Source organism: Sphaerodactylus townsendi, linkage group LG01, assembly GCF_021028975.2.
Source record: "Sphaerodactylus townsendi isolate TG3544 linkage group LG01, MPM_Stown_v2.3, whole genome shotgun sequence".
In the NCBI taxonomy this organism is placed as follows: domain Eukaryota; kingdom Metazoa; phylum Chordata; class Lepidosauria; order Squamata; family Sphaerodactylidae; genus Sphaerodactylus; species Sphaerodactylus townsendi.
The window spans coordinates 19,007,920-19,021,705 of NC_059425.1; the positions used below are offsets into that span (position 1 = coordinate 19,007,920).

The 13,786-nt window shown below is 49.5% G+C and overlaps 1 protein-coding gene across 1 annotated transcript in view; it reads left to right on the forward strand.

Annotated features, from left to right (window-relative positions):
* Positions 1 to 13,786, forward strand: part of RPS6KA4 (ribosomal protein S6 kinase A4) — a 51,164-nt gene that overhangs the window by 27,678 nt on the left and 9,700 nt on the right. Inside the window, 6 exon segments of the mRNA XM_048512345.1 lie at positions 916 to 1,041; positions 2,938 to 3,071; positions 4,897 to 4,990; positions 6,077 to 6,247; positions 7,325 to 7,516; positions 10,212 to 10,371. Of these exon segments, the coding sequence (XP_048368302.1) occupies positions 916 to 1,041; positions 2,938 to 3,071; positions 4,897 to 4,990; positions 6,077 to 6,247; positions 7,325 to 7,516; positions 10,212 to 10,371 (877 nt within the window).

Below are 13,786 nucleotides of genomic sequence, written 5' to 3' on the forward strand. Positions count from 1 at the left end.
AATACCTTTCATTAGGATCAACCAAATGACACGTTAACAGTGTGCGAGCTTTCAAGTTTTCCAGAACTCTCTGTCAGGTTGGATGTTATAAAAATATTATTATTATTATTATTATTATTTATTAAACTTGCTATACCGCCCTATCCCCGGAGGGCTCAGGGCGGTGAACAACATAAAGTCATACAAAAAACATAAAAATCTTAAAACAGGTACATTCTACAATAGGGCCCGCGAGACCCATATACCACCCTCTTCCAAAAATGAGGAGGGGTCCCAATGATGTTAGGGGACCCTACTAGCAGGGGGGGGCGGGGCATTATCGGCGGCTGGACTCTCCAAAGGCCCGGTGGAATAATTCGGTTTTACAGGCCCTGCGGAACTCTCCAAGGTCCCCAAGCGAGGGGTCCCTCGAATAGCTGGTGGTAATGTGGTTCCACTCAGGCCGGGTGCCAGGTTGAAGGCTCCTTGGCCCGTGTGGAGGCCAGCCGCGTCATCAAGGGGCCAGGGATCTCCAGTAGATTCGCCTCTGCTGATCGCAGAGGACGAGCCGGGACATATGGGGTAATGCGGTCCCGAAGGTACGAGGGTCCCGGGCCGCGTAAGGCCTTAAAGGTCAACACCCACACCTTGAACATGATTCGGAATTCGATAGGTAACCAATCGATGGCACACATTTGAGAAGCTTCAGAACATGATGCGAAATCATGGGGCAATTCACCTTGCGTCTCGTTGTGGGAGGCTAAGCTGATGCTGATATCTAAGTGACCTATTTTGGGAGAGCATTCAAATGCAGAAACACACACCTGAAGTGGAAGGATTCGATCATGTGATTTTGCTGAGTGCTCGAGAGCACATGAATCATTCTGCATGGCAACCACAACACAGGGACTGATCTCCAAGCCCATTTATTTTTAGGGATATTCCTTCATTGCTCCTTCCATCCTTTTCAACCGCAACGCTGTGACAGCTGACGTGCTGGGGGCAGTGCTGGACTTGGAGCGCCCAGGAAGTGCGGCCGTGGCCCGCAGTGCCATGATGAAGGTAATGGTGCTCCTCGGAGGTGGGGGAAACAGGGAACTTTTACACATGGAAGGAAATGGTTCTCAAAGCTTCCAGTGTCCTTCTTTGGCACAGTTGCCAAGGGGGACTCCAGGGAGATAGTTTTGATTGACAGAGCCACGGTGCTGTTTGAAGCTTATCATAAGAACGTAAGAACAAGCCAGCTGGATCAGACCAGAGTCCATCTAGTCCAGCTCTCTGCTACTCGCAGTGGCCCACCAGGTGCCTTTGGGATCTCACATGCAGGATGTGAAAGCAATGGCCTTCTGCTGCTGCTGCTGCTCCTGAGCACCTGGTCTGCTAAGGCATTTGCAATCTGAGATCAAGGAGGATCAAGATTGGTAGCCATAGATCGACTTCTCCTCCGTAAATCTGTCCAAGCCCCTTTTAAAGCTATCCAGGTTAGTGGCCATCACCACCTCCTGTGGCAGCATATTCCAAACACCAATCACACGTTCCGTGAAGAAGTGTCTCCTTTTATTAGTCCTAATTCTTCCCCCCAGCATTTTCAATGTATGCCCCCTGGTTCTAGTATTGTGAGAAAGAGAGGAAAATTTCTCTCTGTCGACATTTTCTACCCCATGCATAATTTTATAGACTTCAATCATATCCCCCTCAGACGTCTCCTCTCCAAAGAGTCCCAAACGCTGCAGCCTCTCCTCATAAGGAAGGTGCTCCAGTCCCTCAATCATCCTCGTTGCCCTAGATGATTGGTTCAAAGAATGCTCCTATCGCACTTTAAAATATATGGGAACCATGTTCAGAGACCCAGTTCAGAATTAAAAACCCTCCGTATAAACCCGGAGTCCGCAAGCTTTTTTTAGCCTGCAAACATCTTTGGAATCTTGAAGAAGAAGAAGAGAAGAAGAGTTTGGATTTATACCCCACTTTTTTCCCCTGTAAAGAGACTCAAGGTGGCTTACAAACTCCTTTCCCTTCCTCCCCCCACAGCAGACACCTTGTGAGGTAGGTGCGGCTGAGAGAATTCTGAAAGAACTGTGACTAGCCTAAGATCACCCAGTGGGAATATAGGAGTGTGGAAACACATCTGATTCACCAGATAAGCCTCCGCCACTCAGGTGGAGGAGTGGGGAATCAAACCCGGTTCTCCAGATTAGAATCCACCTGCTCTTAACCACTACACCATTTTTCAGCTCATTGAACAACATTGATCTTGAACAAGCCAAAGTACCAAACTATAGAGGAACATGCTGCTCAAGCAGAAACAAGGCTTCAGATCAAAGCCAATAAAAGTAGGAGTTGCCAGGTTTCCCCAGTAACCCTAAGCTTTTAACAGCAACCTGAGAAACTGAAGAAGGAGAGGAAGAAGTAGAAGAGTTTGGATTTATACCCCCCTTTCTCTCCGGTAAGGAGACTCAAAGGGGCTTACAATTTCCTTTCCCTTCCCCCCACAACAAACACCCTGTGAGGTGGGTGGGGCTCAGAGAGCTCTGAAGAGCTGTGACTCGCCCAAGGTCACCCAGCTGGCATGTGTTGGAGTGCACAAGCTAATCTGAATTCCCCAGATAAACCTCCATAGCTCAAGCCGCAGAGCAGGAAATCAAACCCGGTTCCTCCAGATTAGAGTGCACCTGCTCTTAGCCACTACACCACTGCTGCTCCTAAGCAAAGCTTTCCTGCTGTGGAGGTAATACGCTGGAGGAAGGTGTCATACATTTCATTCCCGCATGCCAGAGTACAAAAGTGGAACCCACAAGGGGAAGGGGACTTTAAATGAAGCTGACTTAATTCTAATGTCAGGGAAACAGAACTGTGGGTTCTCTCCAGTTTGGGTGAGTGTGTTTATGTTCAGGAGGCCTGCTTTCTCTGGGGAGCTCCCCTGTGGCTTCTGTTCTAATTCCTCCTTCTTTTGCCCAGGATTCTTCATTCTTCCAACAGTACGAGATGGACTTGAAGGAGTCGCCCCTTGGTGAAGGCAGCTTCTCCTTGTGCCGCCGGTGCCGCCAGCGGCAAAATGGGGCTGAATTTGCTGTCAAGATCATCAGTAAAAGGTGCTCTCCTCTGCCCCTAAGACAACTGGTAGAAGAAGAAGAAGAGTTTGGATTTATATCCCCCCTTTCTCTCCTGTAGGAGACTCAAAGGGGCTTACAATCTCCTTGCCCTTCCCCCCCTCACAACAAACCCCCCTGTGAGGTAGGTGGGGCTGAGAGAGCTCCGAGAAGCTGTGACTAGCCCAAGGTCACCCAGCTGGCGTGTGTGGGAGTGCACAGGCTAATCTGAATTCCCCAGATAAGCCTCCACAGCTCAGGTGGCAGAGCTGGGAATCAAACCCGGTTCCTCCAGATCAGAGTGCACCTGCTCTTAGCCACTGCTCTTAGCCACTACGCCACTGCTGCTCCACACTGCTGGTGTGACATTTTTGCTCCTTTTTGAGACCCCTTATATGTCACTCCTGTAGTGTGCTGAGATGACGTGTGTTATGCTGCCTCCTTGCCTTCCTTAGCCTTTCCTACTTATTTTCACTGCTGCCAAAAACTCTGGCCTTAGGCCCCTTCCACACATGCAGAATAATGCACTTTCAATCCACTTTCACAATTGTTTGAAAGTGGATTTTGCTATTCTGCACAGTAAAATCCAGCTTCAAAGTGGATTGAAAAGTGCATTATTCTGCATGAGCGGAAGGGACCTTAGCATTTCTAGCTGGAGCTAAAGGATGGCTTAGTTATATTTGGCAGAATAACAGAATGGTCAGTTCATGGGGTTGGCTTTGAGGTAAAAGAAGACCCTTTACTCTAAATCACAGATGTCAAACTCGCAGCCCTCCAGATGATATGGACTACAGTTCCCATCATCTCCTGTCAGCATGATGCTGGCAGGGGATGATGGGAATTGTAGTCCATAACAACTGGAGGGCCGCAAGTTTGACACCTATGCTCTAAATGAAGCAATTGTTTTATCTTAAACATTATTTAGAAGTATAACAGCATAATGGTTCCATTAAAGGTCTGGTTTTAGGTAGGTACATTTCTCCTTTCTAGCTAAATCTAGATCTAGCTAAAAAGGCTTATTTTCTCACCTGCCATTCTGGCTAATGATTTCCACAAAAGTACAGATTTCTCTGTTATGAAATACCAGATTCTTCACCCACTCAAGTCTCTTCCCCTACACACTGAACTTTCTCTCCACAAACCAATCAACTTCAATCTGAACTTTCTCTCCACAAACCAATCAACTTCACCCCCTAAGGTACGCCACCATCCAATCGTAACACACTTCCATCACCCACCCAGCTTCCAGCCCCCACTTTTTTATTCTAGAGGCCTGTCTTTTTAAATCACAGCACCATACATATAAAACTCCGCATGAAAACACAGAAATAAATCACACACACCCAAAATGTACAATACCACAACACATGAGCGGGTTGAGAGCCAGACAAGTCAGAAGAGACACAAGGCCCCAGCCGTTTTTAGGTCATCACCTTGTGTCTTGAAAGAAAGTGCCACGTTTGAACCAGAAAGCAGTGGTGTGCATATAATTTGAATGGGTGCTCTACGTTTCCCTGGAGGTTTGCACAGGGAATAGCAGCCAGTGGGTGAGGCCTCTCCCCTTCTACCTAAAGGAGAAGATTTTTTGAATTGATGGGATTAGCCCCTAGCGTCAGTACCTCCCCAGTACAGCAAAGACAATGGGCTGGATGCAAACTAAATTGCAACTTTCATCTGTCCCACCCACCAAAGTCCACTGACCTCTGGGAATCCCAAGGAATGACTTTGAGGGAATCTGCAGTGGACAGTAGACCAAGTGCCAGCTGGCCTGTGTCTGGCTGCCCCTTTGCATTGCATTAACCCCCTTCCCCCTTGGACCCCAATCCAGGATGGAAGTGAATACGCAGCGGGAAGTGGCCGCCCTGCAGATCTGTGAAGCCCATCCAAACATTGTCAAGTTACACGACGTCCATCATGACCAGGTAAGGCATTCGCTTTCTTCCGTTCTAAAAAAAGAGTGTGTCAGCTAGCCTGATTTCATCGGATTTTGGAAGCTAAGCAGGGTCGGCCTTGGTTAGTATTTGGATGGGAGACCACCAAGGAAGTCAGGGATCGCCACCCAGACATAAGCTATGGCAGACCACCTCTGAACAATCTCTGGCCTTGCAGACCCTACAGGGGTGCCATAAGTCAGCTGCAACTTGGCAGCACTTCCCCTCACCATCCCCAAGGGAGACTGCATCTTGCAGGTGCATGATGGATCGTGCTATTTGGATCCAGGTGGATACATGGATGTTTGAATATGGCTGCAGAATGTCTGTCTTTTCCAGCCAGGGTCATAGAATCATAGAATCATAGAGTTGGAAGAGACCCCAAGGGTCATCAAGTCCATCTCCCTGCAATGCAGGAACACACAATCAAAGCTCTCCCGACAGATGTTCACCCAGCCTCTGTTTAAAAACCTGCAAAGAAGAGACTCCACCACACTCTGAGGCAGTGAATTCCACTGTCGAACAGGCCTGACGGTCAGGAAGTTCTTCCTAATGTTTAGATGGAATCTCTTTTCCTGCACCTTGAATCCATTACTCTGTGTCTCGGGCTCATTCCGCACATGCAGAATAATGCACTTTCAAACTGCTTTCAGTGCTCTTTGAAGCTGTGCGGAATAGCAAAATCCACTTGCAAACAGTTGTGAAAGTGGTTTGAAAACACATTATTTTGCATGTGCAGAAGGGGCCCTAGTCTCTGAGGAAGCAGAAAACAAGCTTGCTCCCTCTTCGACATGACATCCCTTCAAATATTTAAACATAGCTATTATGTTCCCCGCTTAATCTTCGGGTCTCTGCTGTCCAGTTCTAGGCTTTAAGGTGGAAGCTGGCTGCAATTGCTCAGATGACTACCTCCCATTTGTAAGGGCTCCTATTGCATATATTCCGGCCCCTTTCTGTGTCTAGTGCTGCAACCTGAGGATATACAGTCCTGGGTAGTTCTTTAGGCGAAGTCTGAGCCTCAGCCTGTGAGTTTTGAGGGTTCGCTCAGTCATTTCTGCCTTCTGCCCTCTGCAACAGTACCACACGTACCTGGTGATGGAGTTGCTTCGGGGCGGGGAACTCCTGGACCGCATCAAGAAGAAGCAACACTTCAGCGAATCGGAAGCCAGCCAGATCATGCGCAGCCTCGTTTCTGCCGTCAGCTTCATGCACGATGCCGGTGTGGTGCACCGTGACCTCAAGCCCGAGGTATTGGGGGAGTGGAAGCAGGGAAGGTTTGAGTGGAGATGGCAAACAGATGAATGAATGCACAGAATGCCCATGAAAAGTGTGGCGAAACATCAGGGTTGGTTCCAGGCTTTGGAGGCCTCGGACAGAAAGTGCCTGGAAGCCCTGAGCAACAAGTTCTCAGGCCACCTCTCTTGCCTTTCTCTGAACCTCTTCCTGCTTAGCTGCCTCTATGTCCCCCCACAATAGAAGAGAAGAGATTGGACTCCTGTAAGGAGTCTCAAGGCAACTTACAAACTCTTTTCCCTTCCTCTCCCCGCAGCAGACACCTGGTGATATAGGTGGGGCTGAGAGAGTTCTGAGAGAACTGTGACTGGCCCAAGGTCACCCAGCAGGCTTCATGTGCAGGAGTAGAGAAACAAATCCAGTTCACTAGATGAGAGCCCACCGCACATGTGGAGGAGTGGGGAATCAAACCTGGTTCTGCAGATTAGAGTCCATTGCTCTTAACCACTACACCACACTGGCCCTATTCGTTCTGGATCGTTTCCCCCAGCAACACTTGCAAGCTCTTCTGGCCAGATTCACCCCATCAAGGTGCCCTTACACTAACAGTGCCGGGCACCTGGGGCAACGGAGAACACGAGCAGCAGAGTGCTTGCCAGAGGGCATTAGGTTAGCTGGTTTTGAAAGATGGGAGAGATTCAGGAGGGAGAAGAGGGGTCTCTCAGTGGCTATTAGCCAAGATGGCTGAATGAGCCTCCATTTTCAGAGGCCTGTGTTTCTTCAAGGGACAGCTGTGGGAGAGCTTGGCTTCCATACCCTACTGGTAGGCTTTCCGGAGACATGCGTGAGAAACAAGTCTTTGGTGGACCTTGGTCTGATCCTGGCATGCTGTTACAACCCCCCAGACTGATCCATTCTGGCTGTTGCACAGGCAGCTGCTTTGACTGATCAGGCAAAGTCAGGAGCGTCAAGACAGTTGGGGCACAGGAGAAGCAGCGGAAATGGATAGGGCGGGGAGCAATGGAGGTCAAGATAACATATCTAGCCAAACCACAGTGACTCGGCGTGCTTTTGATTGTCCCCCACTTCTAGAACATTCTGTATGCAGACGAGTCAGAGGGAGCACCGGTGAAAGTGATCGACTTTGGCTTTGCTCGCCTGCGACCCCAGAACTCGCAGCCCATGCAGACGCCGTGCTTCACTTTGCAGTATGCTGCACCTGAGCTCTTGCAAGATGGGGGCTATGATGAGTCCTGCGACCTCTGGAGCCTGGGTGTCATTTTGGTAGGTGTCTGCAGGAGACCCTCATTCCTTTCCTCTCCTTTCTTCCTTCCTTTTTTTTGGCACTTTCTGGATCATAGTTCTTGCCTCTCACTAAATGGGGCCCTTGCGTGCCCTCTGCCTGCGTTCCAGAACTGTGGTGGTCCCTCCACCATTTGTTTGTCCATTTCCTGTTCTTTCATCACCAAAAACCAGTGGCGTACTGCTAATGAGGACATGGGGTATCCCATGTCCCCAGGTGCATGTTGTTCCGTCACATAGGGGGGTGCTGAGTTCCCGCACCTGGCCTCTCCCCCAGCCCAGCAACCCAGTGGGCACTCGGCAGCTCCCCTTGTGCTGGGGCGCCACTCGCTGGCTAAGACGTTCGCTGCAGCCGTAGGCCAGCTCCCCCTGCCCCCCGCCCTCTCTACAGGTTGGCTCCAGCCACCCCCAGGGCCAGCCTGCAGGGAGGCCAGGGGGGTGGGGCTCAGTGGCAGGCAGCCCAAGCACCCGGTTGAGCCACCCACCACTGTGCACTGCGCCCCCCCCCCGCCAGCCTCCCAGCTGGCTCCTGTAAGTGTGGGGCAGGGGGAGATGGGCGTGGAGGGTGCAGGGAGGTCAGTTCCCGCATAATGTAAGGAACCAGTAAAGTCCAGGCCAAAAGCAACTTTTCAAGTTCTTTATTGAGCTGGCATTCTAAGTCGATCACAAGCAATGCGGGAACTGACCTCCCAAAGTTTGAACAGCCTCTTTTACAGGCACCCCACCAGTTCCCGCCAAAGTAAGATAAAAACCTGTAGTTCCCATCTGAAAACCACATTGAAACAGTTTCACACAGGCAGGCAAAAGAAACAGGAGATACAGATACCAGAAACTACAGATACTAGAAACACTCCCCAATCTGGGCGTCCCACCAACCTGGTCAGACGAAAACCTTCCAAGGCTAAGCGGCAACTTTACACTGTCATGCCCCCAGGCGCAATTTAGCCCCGGTACGCCACTGCCAGAAACATGAGGGCTAGAGTCTTGCTTGATCTTTTTCTCACTTGAATGGTCCAGGCTAGCTCACTGTTATCAGATCTCGGAAGTTGAGCAGGGTTGGCCCTGATCAGCACTTGGATGGGGGGCCGCAAGCAAGTGCAGGGTCGTGATGGAGTGGCAGCCAGTGGGGAACTACTTCTGTTCATCTCTTTTTTATTATTATTGTTGTTGTTGTTGTTGTTGTTGTTGTTATTAATTGTATTTATAAACCGCCCTCCCCCGAAGGGCTCTGGGCGGTGAACAAAACATAGAAATAGAGCACACAATAAAATCAGTAATATCAAATTGGATTAAATAAACATTAAGCAGTGGCTCTATCAAAGCCTTTGAAGACTTGTCACAAGTCAGCTTCAACATGACGGTACCTCCTACCATGTACTATGTCAGTTCCTCCATGTCCTTCAGTGGCAGTTTCCAATCACCATGGGCCATTTTGCATTTTAAAACAGAAGGAACTAAGAAAAGACTTACCTCATGACCCACAAAACTAACTAACTATCTATCTATCTATCTATCTATCTATCTATCTATCTATCTATCTATCTATCTATCTATCTATCTATCTATCTATCTATCTATCTATCTATCTATCTATCTATCTATCTATCTATCTATCTATCTATCTATCTATCTATCTATCTATCTATCTATCTATCTATTTATTTATGGGATTTTTATACCGCCCAACCCCCGGAGGGGGTTTTAAGAATTTAAAACACAGTGGTAGATTCAGTAAAAATGGCGTCAGCAATAACCCCAATTAATCCATCCCAAGGAGGGGGAAACAGAACAAAAGTGGGTCCCCTAGATGACAGGAGGACTCCGAAACCGGATGAATAGAAGGGGCACCTCGATTAGCGTTAAGCCAAATTGTAACGGGCAGTTCTGACTGATCAGGGCCCTCCCTCCTGACAAGCGTATCTTTCTTTTCACTCTTCAGTAAGGTCAGAGCTTCACAACGATCTTGCAAGGTCAGGCCAGCTTGAAATAACATGGCCTGTGAAAACAACACCGTTCTTGCAGTTCTAGAAAGCCAGTTGCTGGAAATGCAGGGAACTGTCTTGGCTGAATGAAAACTGTGTGTGTCTGTGTGTGTCTGTGGTCTGTGCACTTGCGGTCTGTTTTGCAGTAAGCTTGCATTCCTTCCAGGTTAGATTCTCAGTTACGCATACATTTTGACCTCTTCCAAATTTACTGCTCCTCAGGTCAGAGAAGCTCCGCAGTTTTTGAAACCCGGTAAAGCGCAACATTTCCCACTCTTTCGTTTTCCCTGTGAAGAGAATCTCTTCCTTCTTTTCTCGCTCCTCCCCGCCTTCCCCCGCCCACCCAACAGCTCTTCATGCTGTGCTGTTCTTTTTATTTTCATGCTGCTGGTCTGTCGATTATGTAAAAGAACAGTGAAATTGACACCCTCTGGCGCCCTCTGAAAAAAGACAGCAGGTGACTTCCTCAGAGGGGAGTTGCTTGGAAAGGCAAGGAAGCGGTGGACAGGCAAAATGGCGGATCAGATCTGCATGACTGGGAGCACTTCACAGCAGGAGAGTTACCTTTTAAATGGAAAACCGCAGGAAAACCTCACAGTAAAATGCACAGCAGAAAGTGCACAACAGTGGTATATGAACAGTGGTATATGAACCTCCAGGTTCATTTTTGCTTCTGTTTTTCTCCTCTGCTCTAGTACACCATGCTATCCGGGCAGGTCCCCTTCCACAGCAACCAGGAAGGGAGCTCAGCAAACCATGCGGCTGAGATCATGCACAAGATCAAAGAGGGGCAGTTCTCCCTGGAGGGCGAGGCCTGGAAGAACGTGTCCGAGGAAGCAAAGGAGCTGGTTAGAGGTGAGCAGGGTGCCCTTTAGTGGCAGGGGTGGTTGTGATGGTCTATAGCCAAGCCTGGGGTGAGGCTGGGGGGTCAGGGTGGGAAGCATCAGAATGGGAGGTGGACAGGGTATCGTTATTTATGTAGTACTTTTTAATATACTGCCCTTTCACAAAGGAGTTCAGGGGTCAAGGAGAAAATAATATTGATTGATTGATTGATTGATTGATTGATTGATTGATTGATTGATTGATTGATTGATTGATTGATTGATTGATTGATTGATTGATTGATTGATTGATTGATTAAATTTAGGATACCGCCCTATCCCCGAAGAGCTCAGGGCGGTGTACAGATAAAACATCAGCTAAAAACATACATATAATTAAAACAACAGTCATATCTTAAAGCATCGCCCGCACCCTTACGAAACCCTCCTAATGCGAAATAATGGGTCCTGATGGTATTAGGGCCCATGGGGGTAAAGAGGAGGGGGCAGGGGCAAAGGTCCGGTGGACCAACTCAGTCTTACAGGCCCTGCGGAAACTCCTCATGAACTCCGGCGAGGCCCAGTACAGCTGGATGTTCTTCCTGCCTCCCTTTTAAGATCACAACAACCCTATGAGGTAGGGGATTATGAGTGAGAGCGGCTACCCTGAAGTCGCCCACAGAGCAATAGCAGGGTATGAACCTGGGGCCCCAAAATTCTAGTCTGACACTCTGACCACCACACCAAGCTTTCTGCTGGGATAGGGAAACTGGCCAGGGAAAGGATTCAGTGTTTTTTTTTCAGGATTTATTGGAGGGTGGGTGACCTCAGCCGATTGAAGATTCCGATGGAGTCATGCATTTGTAACCTCAAATGCTGGGCGGGGCCGTCTCATGCCATGAGTGTGGTCTGTCAGCAGATCACTTTGAAACGCAGCTAGTGAGAATTCTGTGCTGCGAAAATGGGACAGGAAGGGCTGTCGATCAGGCACAGGCGTAGCGGAAGGAAATTGCACCCGGGGCAATGGCGCCTGATTTTATGCACGCAACACACACACCCACGGGTGCCATCCTCTCCCCCCGTGCCAACCCAGCTCAGACGTGCCGAGTTGAGCCGGGAGAAACGGGGGGCACGAAATCACCCCACACACAGCACACCCCTCCTCCCCCATGCCGACCCGGGAGCCGAGTTGGTGTGGGGGAGGAGGGGCGCGGGGGGCAATTTTGCACCCCCTCACATGAAAGGATGGCGTGCACCCGGGGACATGTGACCCCACATGTCCCCGTGGGCATTCCGGCCCTGAGATCAGTGGCTGAGCTGAAGTCTCAGGTTCACTACTTAGCATCTCCAAGAATCTCCAATTGAGAGGAGGAGGATCAGGGAAGCCTTTTGCTGTCTGAGGCTTTGGAGAGAAGAAGAAGAGTTTGGATCTATACTCTCCCCCCCCCCCCCTTTCTCTCCTGTAGAAGACTCAAAGGGGCTGATAATCTCTTTTCCCTTCCCCACCCACAACAGATCAGGGTACGTCTTGCACCGTATACAATCAGGTTAGACATGACTGAGCCGGAGAGAGGTCACTTGACTTGTTAGAAGTCAGCTGCATCTCTCCGTAAGAATTTTGCAACCCGCCTACACTCAAGAAAATTCGCACTTGTTACTTTGGCTTGTATTGGGATGGATCAGCAAATTCAGGGGCCCTTTACCACCACCATATTTTCTTTGTGCACGCACAATTCCAATCCTGTTTTTAAAACTTCCTTTTTGATATACCAAAACCTGTCCTCCATCTCTTTTGCTGCCGGATGCATAAGGGAAAAAGACAAAGGAGACTGTATTCTGCCTAGTCTTCTTTGAAAAAGGAAAAGGGCAAGACTTGAGGATCACTCTCAAGCAGCTGAACGGCTAGATTTGAGTCCAGTAGCTCCCTAGAGACCGATACGATTTTCAAGGCATAAGCTTTCAAGGGTCAAGGATGTAAAGATGTAAGCTTTCAAGGTACATCTTTGACGCTTATCTAATTGTGACATGCCTCTGAAGACACCAGCCATAGATGTGGGTAAAACGTTAAAAGCAAAAACTATGGCCCTTTCCGCACGGGCCAAAAACGGTGGCCTGGGGACAGCAAAAACGCCACCCCCAGGCCGGCGTTCGCACAGGCGGCGCTGCTGAAATGCAGCAGCACCGACCTGGCTCCCCTTCCCCTCCCTCAGGGCGGCGTCAGGCCGTCCTCAAAAACACCCGTTTAAAGGGTTGTTTTTGAGAAAACAGCGTGCATTCCTCACGGGCGCGATGCGAACGGCAACCGGGCCAGGAACACATCTGTTTCCCCGCTCCTCCTCTCTTACTTCACCTCGTCGCCGTTGTCAGCCCTGCTGTCAATTCTAAAGGCCGAGTTACCATCGCTGTCCCTCCGACCCCTGGAGGTCGGAGGGCGAAAGCGTCATGGGCTTGGGGCTTAGGAGGACAGCAGGGCTGCACGACGGCGTTGACAAGGTAAGTAAGAGAGGGACGGGAAGAGGCGGCTCCATCGCAGAGCCACGCCTCTCTGGGCGCACGACCTCTGTTGGGGTCCGCCGCATTACGCCTTCGCGTCGCGAACGGCCTCCACCCCCACGCCGGCAGAATTCTTGCCGGTGTGAGGGCGCCTGGGGGTCTGTGCGGAAAGGGCCTATCAGATCGGGGCCACACAGCTCGAAAACCCACAACAGCCAGTCAAAGATCCCCTTGTCTGGTAAGAAACTTTGGTTCTTAAAAGCTCATACCCACCCCCCCACCCCCCAAAAAAATCTCATTGTTCTGTAAGGAGCTAGTTGACTTAATTATTCAACTGCAGTCCAACACGAATACCATCTGGCAAGCCGTCGCGTTTCACTTAATCAAATAAAACTTCAATTAAAAAAATAGATTTCCTGAGTCAAATACCTTAACCTCCCTTGTAAAACCTCATGGATGCAAACAGGGGACGTGCTTGCTCTTGTTCTTAAACTAAAGATCACCGCTGCAGCCCCCCCGTTGCTGAAGACTCTAATCTGTGGCTTCACACTGTGTTCATTTACACTGCAGCCGCCTGTTCTTGGCTGTTTTGAAAGCCAAACACAATTGTGCTTGTTGTTAAAAATATTACCAGGAAAAATGTAATTGCCCTGCAGGGTGTTCACAGTTCCAAATGTATTTAATCAGCCACAGGGTGTGAGTTGGCAGGCTGCGTGCTGCGTGGTACCTTAGTGTTCATGCACGTGGCCTGATACGGATGTATGCCAAAGCTGCATCCAGCCACCAACTCAAAGATCTTCCTACCAGGGACCTTGCGGGGAGGGAACGGAAGGCTGAAGGTGCCCATGCTGGAGTCTCACAAAATGTTAAGGTTTCAACCAGCAGGCCAAAAATAGGGGCGGAGATTTGCCAGGGAAAAGGACCAAGAAATGGAGACATTAATGAAATATACC